The sequence below is a fragment of the Podarcis cretensis genome, assembly GCF_951804945.1.
Source record: "Podarcis cretensis genome assembly, chromosome: 4".
Taxonomy (NCBI): domain Eukaryota; kingdom Metazoa; phylum Chordata; class Lepidosauria; order Squamata; family Lacertidae; genus Podarcis; species Podarcis cretensis.
Genome location: NC_137173.1, coordinates 4,223,683 through 4,242,089, shown reverse-complemented (window position 1 = coordinate 4,242,089; position 18,407 = coordinate 4,223,683). Strand labels below are relative to the sequence as shown.

Below are 18,407 nucleotides of genomic sequence, written 5' to 3'. Positions count from 1 at the left end.
CAGAGGGCCTTCTCGGTGGTGGCGCCCGCCCTGTGGAATGCCCTCCCATCGGATGTCAAGGCGATGGACAACTACCTGACATTCAGAAAACATCTGAAGGCAGCCCTGTTCAGGGAAGTTTTTAATATGTGACATTTTAGTGTATTTTTCATCTCTGTTGGAAGCCGCCCAGAGTGGCTGGGGAAACCCAGCCAGATGGGCAGGGTACAAATAATAAATTATTATTATTATTATTATTATTATTATTATTATTATTATAGTCGGAATCTCCTTTCTTGTAACTTGAAGTTATGGGTTCGAGTCCTGCCCTCCAGAGCAGCAGAAAAACAAGCTTGTTCCCTCTTCCATGTGACAGCCCGTGAGATATTTGAAGATGGCTCTCCTATCTCCTCTCGGTCTCCTCTTTTCCAGGCTAAACATACCCAGCTCCTTCAACCGTTCCTCATCAGGCTTGGTTTCCAGACCCTTGATCACCTTGGTTGCCCTCCTCTGCCCACATTCCTTCTTAAACTGAGGTCCCCAGAACTGGTCACGGGACTCCAGGTGGGGTCTGACCGGGGGAGAATAGAGTAGAACTACTACTTCCCTTGACCTCCCCTGCCCCCAACTCCCAGTGGTATACTACCCCTGAACATGGAGGTTCTGTTTTACTATCATGCCCCAGGTCCACAAAAATAAAAACGTAAATGATTCAGAGGGATATAAAAGCCATCAGCCTTCAACCTGCCTCAGCCTGTTGAGCCAATGCAGCCCCAATTAGTTGCAACGTCATTTCGCCCCTTGCTGGGAAATAACTGGCAGCCAACAAGACATGGAAGGATTCTGGGAGAGACCTTAATATCACCAGCAGGTCGTGGGCAATTTTATATATATAGATATATTATTATCTTTTCTACAGAAAATCAGGAGAAGACTCTTGAGAGTCCCATGGACTGCAAGAAGACCAAACGCATCCATTCTGAAGGAAATCAGCCCTGAGTGCTCACTGGAAGGACAGATCCTGAAGCTGAGGCTCCAAGATTTTAGCCACCTCATGAGAAGAGAAGACTCTCTGGAAAAGACCCTGATGTTGGGAAAGATGGAGGGCGCAAGGAGAAGGGGACGACAGAGGACAAGATGGTGGGACAGTGTTCTCGAAGCTACCAGCATGAGTTTGACCAAACTGTGGGAGGCAGTGGAAGACAGGAGTGCCTGGCGTGCTCTGGTCCAGGGGGTCATGAAGAGTCGGACACGACTAAACAACAACAACAGAAAATCTGAATCCCGGTTAAAGGAATAAAGGCTGGAATCTGTGCCAATGATGTTGTGTGGCTGCTGTGAAAAACACATGAGCAGCATCTATCCCGCCACAGACTCCTGACCTCATGGCAGACAAGCCACAGCCCAACCGTAGAGCAAGCCAAAGGGGGCAGGTTTGATCTCTAGGTAGGGCTGAGGAAGCTCAGGAGAGTCATTGCTGCCAGTCAGTGCTGGCAATACTAAGCTAGGCAGGACAGGGGTCTGACTCAACAGAAGGCAGCTACTTCCTATGTTCCGAATACCAGCCTGGACGCCCCATCCAACCTTCTTTTCTGGCTCTCTCGAGAATTGGCGTTGTTGTTGTTATTTAAATTTGCATAAAAGCAGGAATCCCCCCACCTCTTTGGTGCTAGTCATGCGAGGCTGCAAAGCAGCTACACACTCACTCAGGAAGAACCTACACCAAAACCAGCGCGATTTACTTCGCAACGCACCTGCAGAGCTGTTCGTATTTTCCAGGTACCCTTTTACATCAGTCCCGAGCTGTCCCCAACGCCCCCCGCCCGCTTTTCAAGCCGACGCCACCCGCGCCACCTCTTCACACGTTACGTTTTGCGCGCGTGTATCAAGTGCGAACGCAGCAAAACACGTGCCGCACACACTGCATCAACGTGACCGGAGCCGTCGTGCAGCCTCCGGGTGGGAAGACACCGCGGCTTGCTGCTGCTGGGTCCACGTCGCCCATACCGGGGCGCAAACGCTCGTCAGAACGCGCCCGACGCGCGTCCCGAGCGCGGCTGCTCCGCAGTCCCGCTCCGGACCCGCATTTCCCTCCACCCAAGAAAGACCCCCAGCCAGCCAGCCAACCTCCCTCTCGGCGGAGCGCGGCGCACTCACCGGGTGCCTTTGTCGCCCATGGCCTCCGCTGGCGTCTCTGTTGCCGGGCGCGGAGAAAGCGAGAGACGGGGGCGCGCTCCTCGGTCGTCTGTCGGCGGGCGATGGGGCTCGGCTTCTCCCGGCCTGCGCAGCCCGGGCAGGAGGGCAGGGACGGAGCTCCGCCCGGCGGCGGCGGATGCTGCGCGTCGGGAGCCACCAGCTGCAGCCAGAGCGCAGCGCAGCCACGGAGCGAGAGGAGAGGAAGCGGCGCCCGCCTCGCAGCAGGAGTCCGCGCGGGGGCGGAGAGGGAGCTGCCCGCTTAGAGACGCCCTGACATGCCTCCCCCGCGCCGCCGCCGCTTAGAGACCGGCCGCTCGCGAGCAGCAGGAGGAGGAGGCGCCGCTAAACAGCAGCCCAGGCGCGCGCGCCCCGGATTCCCCTCCTCCGCGCGCGCGTCACGAGCGGCAGACAAACAAAAAAAAACCCCAATCCCAAGGATGGCTCGCCTCCGCCCTGCCCGCCTGATCTCGACACGCGGCACGCCTTCGGGACGTGTTCACACGATGCCCCGGCGAGGAAAGGAGCGCGCGCGGGGTCAGGGCGCGTGGAGCGAGGCTGGCGGGAAGGCTGGCAGGCTGGAAGGAAGATGGGGCGGGTGGGGAGATGCGTAGGATTGTAGAGCTGGGAGGGACCCGAGAGAGGAGGGTTGCCAACTTGGTACTGGCAAAATCAAGGACTGGGAGGGGCGATATTTTTTTTCCCTTTGGTGCTGAAGTGACTTCAAAGCAATCCATTACAGTCTATTGCAGCCTGACCCTCTGGAATTTGTCACACACAGGAATGTGTGAATCTGTCTGTGCTTGGCAACCCAGAGTTTAAATACATGGCCTTTGCACACCCTCTCAAACACATGCATTTGGAGAGGACCCCTGTCCTGGGGGAGAGGGGGACCTGAAATAAAGGAGAAAACTCTATCAATACAGGACATGGCATTTGACATTTGAAATATGGGACTATCCTGTATTATAAATTACAGGTGACAATCCTCCCGGACGGTCATCTAATTCCAACCGGCTGCAATGCAGGGATCTTTCGCCCATGGTGGGGCTTGAACCCACGACCCTAGAGTAAGAGACTCGGCCGCTAATGGTTGGCATCTGCCTGTTCATGCCTCAAGAGGTGCCTGCTGCTGCCCTTCTGATATTGTCTGAAATCCAGACACCTGGGCAGGAACTTCTGTGAGAAACGCTCTCATTCTGTCAATAAAGCTTTCTTGTTTTTGCACTTTCACTGAAACCAAGCAATGAGGATGGGATGGAAGACCCTGAAGGAACACAGGGCAGGCCAGACGCCAGCCCTTTCGCAAGCGCAAAGGCCCACCCCAAAGTGCGTAACTCAAGCCAGTGAGCCCAGCTGCAAATAACATGTTGTGGGGGTTTGAGAGAGTGCATGTGAATATGCAGGGTGGGAACAAAGAATGCAGCCATACCTCCACTCTGGAAACTCCCGGCCCATTGTTATTAAGGCAGGTCCCTTCACCATATTGTTTTTGGCACCTGCTAAGAATATTTTCTGTTCAGGCTACCTTACCCAGGCATGGAATGTTGACATGTATTTTATTTTTTAAGCTGCCAGTTTTGATGATTAAGCAGTATCTAAACCCGATTAAATAAAATGAATAGGAAACTGCGGTATGAGATCATTGGCCCATTCAGCTCAGCAAAGCCTGCACTGACTGGTTCTCCCAGCCCTTCTTGAAGATGCAGGATTTGAACCCAAAACCTTCTGCATGCAAAGCAGATGCAAATATTGGAATTACACACTCAGAATTCTAAACCCTCCCAGAAGCTGCTGGTTTGGGGCAGGCAATATGATTACTGTTTAGCAATATATCAGGGGGTGGGGGAGCTTTTTCATCCCCCCAAGGGCTGCATTCCTTAATGGGCGGCCTTGTGGGGGCCAGAGGTGGGCGGGGCCAGAGCTAAAAGAGGGTGGAGCAAGGGATCTGACTCCTTGTCTTTGCACAGCAGGCTACATTCCAGCCAAATGATGTATTGCATTTGTTTGCAAAAAATATGTTCATTAGGCAAAACTGCAGACAGAAACCTGTATATTAAGAGAAAAAACACACGTTTGGGTTATTCTTTTTTTTAATTGCAAACTGATCCAGAAATGTGAACTATGGAAAAATGAGAAATGGGGAGAAAACCGGAATTGACCAGTTCAAGCTGGCAGGAAATGCAGTGTTTGGATGCTTGAGTCAGAGGCTTTGCCCATCTAACCCAGCCTTGCACGCTCTGGCTGGCAGCAGCCCCAAAGCCTTGGGCAAGCGCTCTTTCTTTGCCCTACTGCCCAAGATCCATTTTTTATTTAGAGATGATGGGACTTGACATGGGGCCTTCTGCACTCGAAGCATGTGTTCTGCGTAGACACGGGCCTAGGATCTTGTGGTCTCTCATGGAGGGAATCAGGCCAAGACTGCCTTTCTTGATGGAGGCAGCTCTCTCAGGCATGCAGCAGAGACGCCATGTGCTTTGAACAGAGATGCCGGGACCTTCTACCAGCTTCTAGTTGCAGCTCTGTTGACCAGCCTAGTTCTGTTCCATGCCAATTCTCATGTGCTCAGTGTTTATTCTGTCCAATTTGCTGTGGATTTTACACACAGAGAAAAAGAGCTACATGCTTTCTCAGCACCCCTCCTTTAAAAAGCATCCCATATACATTTTTTTCATTTTTTTAAAAAATGAAAACTGCATTTCAAAATTTTGAAAAATGTGTAGTCTGTTACAGTACTCTGCAGTTTGTCTGCAGTTACCTTCCCTAAGGACAAAGTGCTCCATCATCTGTTGCTCCATCTCCCATCATCCAGTATAAAAGCCATCCGATTGCTCTCCGACTCTCACAGGCTTCTCTCCCCTGTCTTGTGGCAGGGAGTTCCAAAGGCATCGGTTCCTTCAAGGAGTGTTTTCCCCAAGCATCGGAGCCTGGGATTGTCCCAGGTGGCCCGAGAAATGAATCAATGGTTCTCAGCCAGCTGGGAAGCTGGACGTCAGAACTGCCTCGGGGGACTGGACCTGGGTTCACCTGGCATGCCATTCCTGAAGCCACTAGGCACACAAGGGGGAAAGGGCTGCTTAATCACAGAATTGCAGGGTAGGAAGGGACCACTAAAGGTCATCGAGCCCAACCTCTGCATCTGACTGGCTGGAACAGCTGCCTATAGTGGAAGGGAAGACTCACAAGGCAGGTGTGGCTATTCTCAGACGCTTACAGCTGCTTTTGGCTTGCTGGCTCCGATCTTGAACTGTATCCTGTTTCCAAAAGTGGCTGTTCGGATGCAAAGCAGGAGGTTGGTCATCTTCTTCACTTCCTTGTCCTCAGCACCTACAATTCAGAGGTAGACTGCCTCTGGGGAAGGATGTTTGTTTGCTTGTTTTATTGCTAACCATAGAATCATAGAATCATAGAGCTGGAAGAGACCACAAGGGCCATCGAGTCCAACCCCCTGCCAAGCAGGAAACACCATCAGAGCACTCCTGACATATGGTTGTCAAGCCTCTGCTTAAAGACCTCCAAAGAAGGAGACTCCACCACACTCCTTGGCAGGAAATTCCACTGCCAAACAGCTCTTACTGTCAGGAAGTTCTTCCTAATGTTTAGGTGGAATCTTCTTTCTTGTAGTTTGGAACCATTGCTCTGTGTCCGCTTCTCTGGAGCAGCAGAAAACAACCTTTCTCCCTCCTCTATGTGACATCCTTTTATATATTTGAACATGGCTATCATATCACCCCTTAACCTCCTCTTCTCCAGGCTAAACATGCCCAGCTCCCTTAGCCGTTCCTCATAAGGCATCGTTTCCAGGCCTTTGACCATTTTGGTTGCCATATTTATTTCCTGCCCGGCAACAAAGTTCTCCTGGCAGTTTGCAATAAACTTTTAAGTACAGTGGTACCTTGGTTCTCAAACACCTTGGAACTCAAACAACTTAGAACCCAAACACTGCAAACCCAGAAGTAAGTGTTCCGGTTTGCAAACATTTTTCAGAAGCCGAATGTGCTCCCATTTTGAGTGTTACGCTTCTGATTTGAGTGTTACGATGAGGTCTGTCTGTTTTTGGTATTTATTTTGCGTTTTTGTTTCTGCAGCTTTTTTGTTTTGTTTCTGTGACTGTTCAGCTACTGAATGATTGATAGTGTTACTGCAGTACGTTGTTGATCGCTTTCATGTTATGGATCAATGGTCTCTAGATAGTAAAATCCACTTTAAATTGCTGCTTTAGGGGTTGTTTTTAAAAGTCTGGAACGGCTTAATCCATTTTGCATTATTTTCTATGGGGAAGCGCGCCTTGGTTTTGGAACGCTTTGGTTTTGGAATGGACTTCCAGAACGGGTTAAGTTTGAGAACCAAGGTACCACTGTATAGCTATTATTTCCAGCAATGATTAGGTTCCACCAATTGCTCTCAAATTTGTCCAGCTCTCTTGCAAAGCCGTCTCAGCTACCAAAAGTCTGCAGGCAAAAGCTGGGAAGTGCCTTGCCTTTTGCAGACCCTCCGTGATGGCTGGAGTCTCTTCTCTCGGACCTGAAGGCGCTGTGTGCCAGGCCCACCTTTTCCTTTCCTGTCCTGTCCTGGCTGCTTGGAGACAGAAGTCTGTGCTTACTTGAACATGGGGAGCCAGCCCACAGACTTGTGACGTCCCTGGACATTCTCTTGAGCCCAGAGACCAGCAGCAACAGACACAGGTAGCCTCAGAGGGAGACAGGAGCCTGATATTGTCCTCATCTCCACGTGGCCACAGGGTGAGAGCTCAGCTCCAGAGGACCACCTTCCTGCCTCGGTCCACACTCCCAATGTAGGCTCCAGAGGGGCTCCAGGCCACAGCGTTCACAGGTGAGCTGGAGGCACAAGGAAGGAAAACAGAGAGGCACCATGATGACAGATCACACCCACTCCTTACACCATATTAAGAGGGTGCTACATTATTAGGTGGTGCTGTGGGTTAAACCACAGAGCCTAGGGCTTGCCAATCAGAAGGTCAGCGGTTTGAATCCCCGCGACGGGGTGAGATCCCATTGCTCGGCCCCAGCTCCTGCCAACCTAGCAGTTCCAAAGCACATCAAAAGTGCAAGTAGATAAATAGGTACCACTCCGGCAGGAAGGTAAACGGCGTTTCTGTGCGCTGCTCTGGTTTGCCAGAAGCAGCTTAGTCATGCTGGCCACATGACCCGGAAGCTGTACGCTGGCTCCCTTGGCCAATAAAGCGAGATGAGCGCGGCAACCCCAGAGTTGGCCACGACTGGACCTAATGGTCAGGAGTCCCTTTACCTTTACAATTGTTATCATTAAATAATAATAATAATAATAATAATAATAATAATAATAACAACATTAATATGCCACCCTATACCACAAATGTCCACAAATCCTAGGCAAAAAAAAGGTAAAGGACCCCTGGACGGTTAAGTCCAGTCAAAGGTGACTATGGGGTTGTGGCGCTCATCTCGCTTTCAGGCCAAGGGAGCTGGTGTTTGTCCACAGACAGCTTTCCAGGTCATGTGGCCAGTAGGATTAAACCGCTTCTGGTGCAACGGAACACCGTGACGGAAACCAGAGTGCACAGAAATGCCGTTTACCTTCCTGCCAGAGCGGTACCTACTTATCTACTAGCACTGGTGTGCTTTCAAACTGCTAAGTTGGCAGGAGCTGGGACAGAGCAATGGGAGCTCACCCCGTTTTGGGGATTCGAACCGCCGACCTTCCAATCAGCAAGCCCAAGTGGCTCAGTGGTTTAGACCACAGCGCCTGGGGGTCTCAGGGCTGTTCGCAGAATAAAATCAAGATCTAAAACCACAAAATACATAGTAAAAATAAAACAACAACCCAATAGCCCCCCACCCAAAAACCCCAGCATATTTTAACAGGGCACGGGATGTCAATAAGATCAACCAAAAGCCTGGTTAAAAAGGAACATTTTTGCCTGGCGCCTGAAGGTGTATAATGAAGGCGCCAGGCGAACTTCCCTGGGGAGACCATTCCAACTGGCGGAACGTGCACTGCTACAGGCGCTGCAAAACACCTGTTCCGCCATGTGCCTGTGGAACTCCCTGCCTCTTGATGTCAGGCAGGCGCATTCGCTGTACTTATTACAGTGCCCACTAATAACATTCTTGTTTAGACAAACCTACCTGGATGTTTAGAAAGTCGACGTGTGCTTTAATTTTTTTAGCCGATGGTTATTTCCATTTGTGAAAGTTTTGCATTATCTCGCTGTTCGTTTTTCTTATTGATAACTTTATTGCTTTTGCTTTGAGGCTGTTTTTATAGTTAAGCTGTCATGCTTCCCTCTAGGATGGCTAAGTGGGGCCAGGCTGCAGCTGTGCGCAGTGCCAGGACAGGAAAGAGATTTGGTAGAGGACAGTGGCCTTCGATGCCCACTGAGGGGGCCTCGTGCACTGAAGGCAGGCTGGTTGAAATTGCAGAAGTCAAATCATGCAAGTCGCATCATCCAAGCAAAGCAGAGACCTTCAAAGCTCTTTAAGCACCAGGTAACCCCAACAGATAGCTCAGCTGGTTAGAGCATGGTACTGATAATACCAAGGTTGCAGGTTTGATCCCCGTATGGGACAGCTGAATATTCCTGCATTGCAGGGGGTAGAACTAGATGAATCTCAGATGATCCCTTCCAACTTTGTGATTCTGTGACCTTTTAAGCTCTTTGCCTTGCTTGGATAATTTGACTTGCACAAGTTCAACCAGCCTGCCTTCAAGAGCACACACAGTTAAAGTTAAATGCACATAAGTGGAGACTGTAGTGTACTTTCAGTAGACAACACAGTTCTGTACTCTTGTTAAAGCTAAGTGTGTTGGGGGGATGAGAGAAAAGGGAGAGGCTCTTTTTAAAAAAATAATCCAGATTTTGGTGTACTCCAACCCCTAGAAGGTTCTCACCTGTGTACTCCAGGCAGGCTGGTCTCTAGCTTCCCCGTCTCCATGTTCCACAGGTACAGAGTGCCGTCTGCGGAGCCAACCAGGGCATAGCTTTTATCGGGGCTGGAGAAAGAGGGAAGGAAAGCCTGTCCATCAGTGGGATGAAGGAGAAGAGGGATACCTGGTTCCAGGGCCAGATTTAGGTTTGATGAGGCCCTAAGCTACCAAAGGTAATGGGGCCCTTATATATGTCCAGCTGTCCTTTGTCAATAACAAATTGTCACTGTTTTTTGTGTTGAATATATGCTATATGGTATTAGATACCCTAATGGGTATCTAAAGCCATTTGCACATGTTGCCATGCAGCCAGTCCATGCAGAATGTTAAAGTAAAGGTATAGGGTCCAGTTGTGACCGACTCTGGGGTTGTGGCACTCATCTTGCTTTACTGGCCAAGGGAGCCAGCATACAGCTTCCGGGTCATGTGGCCAGCATGACTAAGCCGCTTCTGGCGAACCAGAGCAGCGCACAGAAATGCCGTTTACCTTCCCGCCGGAGCAGTACCTATTGATCTACTTGCACTTTGACGTGCTTTCGAACTGCTAGGTTGGCAGGAGCAGGGACCGAGCAACAGGAGCTCACCCCGTCGCAGGGATTCGAACCACCGACCTTCTGATCAGCAAGCCCTAGGCTCTGTGGTTTAACCCACAGTGCCACCCGTGTCCCTTTATATATAGAAAGGAGCAAACCAGTGATACTTTAGGGAGCAGCCTAGCAGGCGGGGCCCATGACTTGCATCATAGGAGCCTACACAATGCAAAACACTGTTGCTGTATGTAGGTTTTATTTTATTTGTTTTTTATCTTATATTTTGGAAATTAACATCCAGGTGTTTTTTTCCTTTAAATTTTTGGGGGGCCCCCAAGAGAGTGGGGCCCTAAGCTATAGCTTGTTTGGCTTATACGTAAATCCAGCACTGGTTGTAGTGAAAATCATCTGAAAGTTACCAGGCTGGCTGGGGTAAGCTCGATGATCTCCTTACCTGTTTACTCCAAAGCGCCAGAGACTCACCTGAATACTGCTTTGGTCCCATCGGAACCGCACTTGAATCCCTCAGCCCTATGGAAACAAAAAGGTGGTCGTGAACCCTTGCCAACTCCGTGCAAACAGAAAGTGAGACATCTCATCCAGGTTCACATGTTTCAACGACTTACATACTGGTCAGATTTTCCTGTGATACCCGATAACCAAAGGATCTTAAAAATCCATCCCTGTTAGGAACAGAAATGAGAAACCTGCCTGTGGGTTTGGTTCGGAAACAGGCCGAGCTCTTTCCTCAAACCAAGGAGAAGCCAGAAATTCTTTTCCGGCTTCAACTGCAATCTGAGCTAAAGAATATTTTGGGTGCTTCTAGCCTCTTCTTTGAAGGCAACAGGCAATTACGCTGATAGCTGAGTCCTGGTTGGAAAATATCTTGCCAGCAACTTTAATTCTCAACCTGAGAGGTCCATGTTCAGTTTTGAGTTGGGGTGAAATGAACGACGCGTTGTTTTGGCAGAGGAACGTGCTGAACTCACATCTACAGATACAGAGATGGGGAGGGGGTTGCAAGGAAGGGGAGTGGGTGTGAAGATCAACTCTCCTCCAAGCCTGATGGTTCTCTGAAAATGGTCTCCCTTCTTCCATGGGCACAATCAGGATCATGCAGGGCTGGAACTTCCTGGTACCCTCATGTTGTGCAGTTCTGCCATTAAATTTGGAGAGGACTCTCGTTTTTGAGCCAGTTCCTGCGGTCATACTCAAATCTGATGGTGCTATTATCTGAGTCTCACATCCTGCCAAGCAGCTGGTCTGAAGGAGTCACAAAAGGTCCTTCTCAGTGGTGGCGCCCACTCTGTGGTACGCCCTCCCATCAGATGTCAAAGAAAGAAACAACTATCTGACGTTTAGAAGACATCTGAAGGCAGCCCTGTTTAGGGAAGCTTTTAATGACTGATGTTTTAATGTATTTTTAATCTTTTGTTAGAAGCCACCTAGAATGGCTGGATGGCATATAAATAATAATAATTATTATTATTATTATTATTATTATTATTATTATTATTATTATTTTATCCGTGGCACTTACCTGCATGCAAGATTCCCGCCTGTGCAAGCAAGCCATGTTGTGAATGCACACCTGAAACCTACATGATCCTGAACGTCTTACAGAAGGCCTGATCCTGCACAGATTCAGCTCTGGCATCCCAACACTGGTAAATGTATGGATGCATCCCTTGTCACATTCCACCTCAAAACAGGCCTATGTAGGTGGGTCACAATGTTCCCATTTTACAGATGGGAACTGAGGCTGGAATCAAGGTGATGGGCAGCTGGCAAAGTTGAGCCTAATGGGCTCTGTACTGGAAGAGGTGAATATCACCCGTGTCAAAGCAATGATTCTTCAACATCAACTTCGTTGGGCTGGTCATGTTGTGCGGATGCCTGACGATCGTCTTCCAAAGCAACTACTCTATTCCGAACTTGAAAATGGAAAGCGTAATGCTGGTGGTCAACAAAAGAGGTTTAAAGACTCTCTCAAGGCAAATCTTTAAAAATGTAGTATAAAGGTAAAGGTACCCCTGCCCGTACGGGCCAGTCTTGACAGACTCTGGGGTTGTGCGCCCATCTCACTCAAGAGGCCAGGGGCCAGCGCTGTCCGGAGACACTTCCGGGTCACGTGGCCAGCGTGACATCGCTGCTCTGGCCAGAGCCAGAGCCAGAGCCAGAGCCGCACACGGAAACGCCGTTTACCTTCCCGCTGGTAAGCGGTCCCTATTTATCTACTTGCACCCGGAGGTGCTTTCGAACTGCTAGGTTGGCAGGCGCTGGGACCGAGCAGCGGGAGCGCACCCCGCCGCAGGGATTCGAACCGCTGACCTTTCGATCGGCAAGCCCTAGGCGCTGAGGCTTTAACCCACAGCGCCACCTGCGTCCCAAATGTATAAAATGTATAAAAATGTAGTATAAACACCAACAATTGGGAAACACTGGCCTGTGAGCGCTCCAGTTGGAGAACAGCCTTTCCCAAAGGTGTCATGGGCTTTGAAGACACTCAAACTCAGGACGCAAGGGAGAAACGTGCTAAGAGGAAGGCACACTTGGCAAATCCACACCGTGATCAACTCCCGCCCGGGAACCAATGTCCCCACTGTGGAAGGACGTGTGGGTCCAGAACTGGCCTCCACAGTCACTTACGGACTCACTGTTAAAACCCTGTTTATGGAAGACAATCTTACTCGGCTACGAGGGATCGCCAAAGAGAGAGAACCCTGCCATGTCCAAGCCTGAAACTTCCTGGTACCCTCATGTTGTGCAGTTCTGCCATTAAATTTGGAGAGGACTCTCGGTTTTGAGCCAGTTCCTGTGGTCATACTCAAATCTGATGGTGCTATTATCTGAGTCTCACATCCTGCCAAGCAGCTGGTCTGAAGGAGTCACAAAAGGTCCTTCTCAGTGGTGGCGCCCACTCTGTGGTACGCCCTCCCATCAGATGTCAAAGATTTGCCTTGAGAGAGTCTCCTATGGATTTGGCTGAGTGCTGCCCAGGTGCCCGCCATGCCCCCCCCCCCCCCGGTCCCTGGCTCCTCACCTGAAGACCTGCCGGATGTTGTGCATTCGAAGGTCGATGACTTTGAGGGCGTTGTCCCTGGAGCAGCACAGCAGGTGCATCTGATCGGGACTGATGCTCAAGGAGGTCACCTTGCCTTCCACAGGGATCACCTGTGTGCAGCGGGGATCTCTGGAGGAAGAAAATGGCAGGGCGCATTGTGGAGTTACCATGTCGTCATTAAACATCTTGCTGAAATATGAGAGCCCCATCTGGAGTGGCATTCAGCTGGTTTCCAGAGGTGTCCCTGTTGGTGCAATTACTCTGGACCAAAGACTCCTGTTTAAATTGCTGTGTTGTTTTTCATAGGGTCATTTTATTGCATATTTTAAATTACAGATGCTTATATTTTAATGTTTTCATGGAATTTCTCCTATCTGTGCATATTTTAATTGCAGGTTTTTACTTTAACGTTTGCAGAACAGTTTTTTAATAAACCGCTTAAACACCTATTTTGGCATTAAGTGGTGTCTAAATGAATTAATTAATTCAGGAATGATGCATAATAATGATTTAAAAACAAGAACAACACCAGGCAGTTTATTTAACACTGAGGATTACATACTACCAACATATTAATAGCCAGACAGCTGCAAGCAATTAGTGAACTTGATTTGCATGTAATTAACATAATTTGCATATGGGTAGGCAGCCATGTTGGTCTGCTGTAGTCAAAACAAAATAAAAAAACGTTTCTTCCAGTAGCACCTTAGAGACCAACTAAGTTTGTTTTTGGTATGAGCTTTCGTATGCATGCACACTTCTTCAGATGATTTGCATAGTAATTCTGGGCATCCTAAAGCTGGTAGACATGAGGAATGTGCTTTCTTCCCATGACATTCCAGCGCTCTGGGTTTTGCGCTGAGACATGTTGGAGGATTTTTGTGGCACCATTCAGGGAACAAAAACTACCACAGAGATATCCACATCTTCAAAGGTAGAGAGTCCATAGCTTGGCTTTTGGAAAACAGGGGATCTGCAGTACTCAGCTAATTGGGAGTCACTGAATTAAGAGTCTCCAGGAAGGATATCCCTTTGCGGCAATGGAAGAGGCAGGGCTGGTAGCTGGGCTGATGAAATGCAGACCCCTAGCATCTCCCTGAGGCAGTGAGAGATTTTACTTTCTTGAGCTCCATGTTCACTGCAGATGGTGACAGCAGTCACAAAATTAAGAGACGCCTGCTTCTTGGGAGAAAAGCAATGACAAACCTAGACAGCATCATAAAAAGCAGAGACATCACCTTGCCAACAAAGGTCCGTATAGTTAAAGCTATGGTTTTCCCAGTAGTGATGTATGGAAGTGAGAGCTGGACCATAAAGAAGGCTGATCGCCGAAGAATTGATGCTTTTGAATTCTGGTGCTGGAGGAGACTTTTGAGAGTCCCATGGACTGCAAGAAGATCAAACCTCTCCATTCTGAAGGAAATCAGCCCTGAGTGCTCACTGGAAGGACAGATCCTGAAGCTGAGGCTCCAAGACTTTGGCCACCTCATGAGAAGAGAAGACTCCCTGGAAAAGACCCTGATGTTGGGAAAGATGAGGGCACAAGGAGAAGGGGACGACAGAGGACGAGATGGTTGGACAGTGTTCTCGAAGCTACCAGCATGGGTTTGACCAAACTGTGGGAGGCAGTGGAAGACAGGAGTGCCTGGCGTGCTCTGGTCCAGGGGGGCACGAAGAGTCGGACATGACTAAACAACTACAACAACAAACTTAACCTAATACACTGTTTATAAAAATGAATTCCAATTTTAATGGCATTTGGAATTCACTTTTTGAATGTTTTGATTGTTTTTACTAACAGTTGCATTGTTTTACTCTTTTTGTTAACCTGACAAATTTGGGTTGTAAACCGCTTTGAGGTTTGTTTGTTTTTACGATCAAGCTGTATATCAATTTTGTAAAGAAATCATGTTCTTGTGCACCTCCCATTCATTTCTATGGAGCTTTTGCTGAAAAAGTTCCTGTATCCTTGGTTAAAAGGTTTTTTAAACGACTAAACAGCAAAAGCATCTCCCTGGCTCAAAGGCCGTCACACACAGACCTTTTCTTTTCAGGTAAAGATCTCTCTCCTCTGTGAGAATGGCACTCTGAGCTCATAGGGATGCAGGCAAAACAGCAGGACATCCATTTGCACCCCGACCTTCCTGATTCACAGAAGAAGAACTCAGTAACAAAGGAGAGGCGGTTGGGGGGGTCACACGCAGTACAGGCCCGTCAAAGGACAGCAGCTATAAATAGGGAAGGTGAGGCACGGAAATAGCAGCAGCAGTAACAGCAACCTGTTGCTTGTCTGTTAAGAGGCTGGTGGGGAAGGGAAGAGATTTTGCGGCCCTCAGAGACTTGTAGAGTTGGAAGGGTGCCCCAGCGGTCATCTAGTCCAACCCCCTGCAGTACAGGGATTCCAAGTTAGAGGGAATTGCTTAGGGAGGTTCGTTGAGGGGTCAGGTTTTAATTTCAGAGGTCTTAAGCAGTGATTTATGAGAGGAAAATGGAGGAAGGAGGGTCTTCAGCTCTAAGGCTCATTTCAAGGCAAGTTTTTTGCTCTATAATCAACCTTCAGTACTTGTTTTTATCCCTCTCTTCTGTTGTACAGTCATACCTCGGGTTAAAGTTGCTTCAGGTTGAGTGTTTTCGGGTTGTGCTCCGCGGCGACCCGGGAGTAACGGAACACGTAACTTCCGGGTTTTGCTGCTCGCACATGCGCAGACGCTCAAAATGATGTAACGCGCATGCGCAGAAGCGGCGAATCGCGACCCGCGAACGCGCAGACGCGGGTTGCGTTCGCTTCAGGATGCGAACGGGGCACCGGAACGGATCCCGTTCGCATCCAGAGGTACCAGTGTACTTTTAAACTTTTTTTTAATGCTTCCTCTAGCGCTGCTTCTTGTTTTTTTAATATTGTTTTATCTCGCAATTTTACTGCTCCAACTCCCCCATATTGTGAGGCTGCAAGAAGCTTGGCTGGCCTGGGTTGCGCACCTTGCCAGGCACTGCCAAACGAAAGGTTGTGTCAAACTTTATTAGAGACAAGCTATAAATTAAGGAAGAGAAACACCCTAATCGTCAGAGTTGCCAGCGAGCCCAAGTGGCAGCTACAGTGAACCCCCCAAGGGTTTTTTTCTGCTGGATGGCACTGACTCTGGCCCTGTAAATTCAAGGCCAATGTATTTGGAGATAATGGACTTCAGCAAACCGTCGATAACCAACTATATTTACTATGGTACGTACTAGAAAGATCTGTAAAGATCTGGGAATCATGCCAGTCCCGTTAATCAGTTCCCCAGAAGGAGAAAGAGTAAAATTACTCATTATTTTCTTCAAAAGGAAGAGAGAAAGAGGAACCTGAACAGGTTAATCTTAGATGAGGTTATTCCTCCGCCTCCCACTGTGCTGGATTGGTCAACTCAGCTTAAAGAGCTCCACATGATCCTGAGAATATAAACAACTCAATAAGCCTGACCCAAGAACCAGGGGTTTTAATTTTGCTGTTACCCATAGAAATGTTTTTATATCTTATTATGAGTTAGGTAGGGGACGCAGGTGGCGCTGTGGGTTAAAGCCTCAGTGCCTAGGGCCTTGCCGATCGAAAGGTCGGCGGTTCGAATCCCTGCGGCGGGGTGCGCTCCCGCTGCTCGGTCCCAGCGCCTGCCAACCTAGCAGTTCAAAAGCACCTCCGGGTGCAAGTAGATAAATAGGGACCGCTTACCAGCGGGAAGGTAAACGGCGTTTCCGTGTGCGGCTCTGGCTCGCCAGAGCAGCGATGTCACGCTGGCCACGTGACCCGGAAGTGTCTCCGGACAGCGCTGGCCCCTGGCCTCTTAAGTGAGATGGGCGCACAACCCCAGAGTCTGTCAAGACTGGCCCGTACGGGCAGGGGTACCTTTACCTTTACCTATGAGTTAGGTGGGGATTATTTCACTTTTGGTTTTATTTATTGCTTATGACTACTTTGCTTATAGTTTTGTAATTATGCCCATGTTTCCATGTTGTAAGCTGCCTCAAGCATAGTTTTAACTATGGAAAGGAAGCAGACAAATAATAATAGCACCAAACCACCAAACCACCAAACAATAATAGCACCAAACCACTCTTTGACCCAGCCGAGAACAAAGACAGCAGCAGTAATAAATGAGAGGCAGGGCAGGGATAGAGGGTGGCGCTGTAGTCTAAACCACTGAGCCTCTTGGACTTGCCAATCAGAAGATCGGCCGTTCGAATCCCCGCCATGGGGTGAGCTCCCGTTGCTCAGTCCCGGCTCCTGCCAACCTAGCAGTTTGAAAGCACGTCAAAGTGCAAGTAGATAAATAGGTACCGCTCTGGCGGGAAGGTAAACAGCGTTTCTGTGCACTCTGTCACACTGTTCTGTTGTGCCAGAAGCAGTTTAGTCCTGCTGGCCACATGACTTGGAAAGCTGTCTGCGGACAAACGCCAGCTCCCTCAGCCTGAAAGCAAGATGAGCGCCGCAACCCCATAGTCGCCTTTGACTGGACTTAACCGTACAGGCGCTGTGGTCTAAACCACTGAGCCACTTGGGCTTGCTGATTGGAAGGTCGGCGGTTCGAATCCCCAAAACGGGGTGAGCTCCCATTGCTCTGTCCCAGCTCCTGCCAACTTAGCAGTTTGAAAGCACACCAGTGCTAGTAGATAAGTAGGTACCGCTCTGGCAGGAAGGTAAACGGCATTTCTGTGCACTCTGGTTTCCGTCACGGTGTTCCGTTGCACCAGAAGCGGTTTAATCCTACTGGCCACATGACTTGGAAAGCTGTCTGCGGACAAACGCCAGCTCCCTCAGCCTGAAAGCAAGATGAGCGCCGCAACCCCATAGTCGCCTTTGACTGGACTTAACCGTACAGGGATCCTTTACCTTTACGAGCCTTGGCACGTTGAAGTCTCCCAGTACGTACATTGGCTCCCAGTACGTTCCCGAGCACAATTCAAAGTGTTGGTGCTGACCTTTAAAGCCCTAAATGGCCGCGGCCCAGTATACCTGAAGGAGCATTTCCACCCCCATCATTCAGCCCAGACACTGAGGTCCAGCGCCGAGGGCCTTCTGGCAGTTCCCTCCCTGTGAGAAGTGAGGCTACAGGGAACCAGGCAGAGGGCCTTCTCGGTGGTGGCGCCTGCCCAGTAGGAACGCCCTCCCACCAGTCCTGAAAGATCTACATTGGCTCCCAGTACATTTCCAAGCACAATTCAAGGTGTTGGTGCTGACCTTGAAAGCCCTAAGCAGCCTCAGCCCAGTATACCTGAAGGAGCGTCTCCACCCCCATCGTCCAGCCTGGACACTGAGGTCCAGCTCCGAGGGCCTCCTGGCGGTTTCCTCATTGTGAGAAGTGAGGTTACAGGGAACCAGGCAGAGGGCCTTCTCGATGGTGGCGCCTGCCCAGTAGGAACGCCCTCCCACTAGATGTCAAGGAAATAAACAACTACCTGACTTTTAGAAGACATCTGAAGGCAGCCCTGTTTAGGGAAGCTTTTAATGTTTGATGGATTACTGTATTTTAATATTTTGTTGGAAGCCACCCAGAGTGGCTGGGGAAGTCCAGCCAGATGGGCGGGGTATAAATAATAAATTTATTATTATTATTATTATTATTATTATTATTATTATTATTATTATTACTAGTGGATGGGAGCATCAGATGCATCATAAACAGGGAATCTTGAAAATAAATAGAGCTCTGATGCTGGATGAGAATGAAGACCCATCTAGA

At 49.2% G+C, this 18,407-nt stretch overlaps 2 protein-coding genes across 2 annotated transcripts in view; both read right to left on the bottom strand.

Annotated features, from left to right (window-relative positions):
• The window catches only part of ARRB1 (arrestin beta 1), a 137,926-nt gene extending 135,458 nt beyond the window's left edge, over positions 1-2,468 (bottom strand). The window contains exon 1 of the mRNA XM_079973935.1: positions 2,137-2,468. Within this exon, the coding sequence (XP_079830061.1) occupies positions 2,137-2,156 (20 nt within the window). The 5' untranslated portion in view covers positions 2,157-2,468. The remainder of the gene's footprint in view (positions 1-2,136) is intronic.
• A 1,779-nt stretch (positions 2,469-4,247) lies between these two features.
• ATG16L2 (autophagy related 16 like 2) overlaps positions 4,248-18,407 on the bottom strand; it is a 56,237-nt gene continuing 42,077 nt past the window's right edge. The window contains exons 15-18 of the mRNA XM_079973797.1: positions 12,673-12,822; positions 10,113-10,160; positions 9,064-9,165; positions 4,248-7,010 (exon numbers count right to left, since the gene is read on the bottom strand). Coding sequence (XP_079829923.1) covers positions 6,923-7,010; positions 9,064-9,165; positions 10,113-10,160; positions 12,673-12,822 — 388 coding nt within the window. The 3' untranslated portion in view covers positions 4,248-6,922. The remainder of the gene's footprint in view (positions 7,011-9,063; positions 9,166-10,112; positions 10,161-12,672; positions 12,823-18,407) is intronic.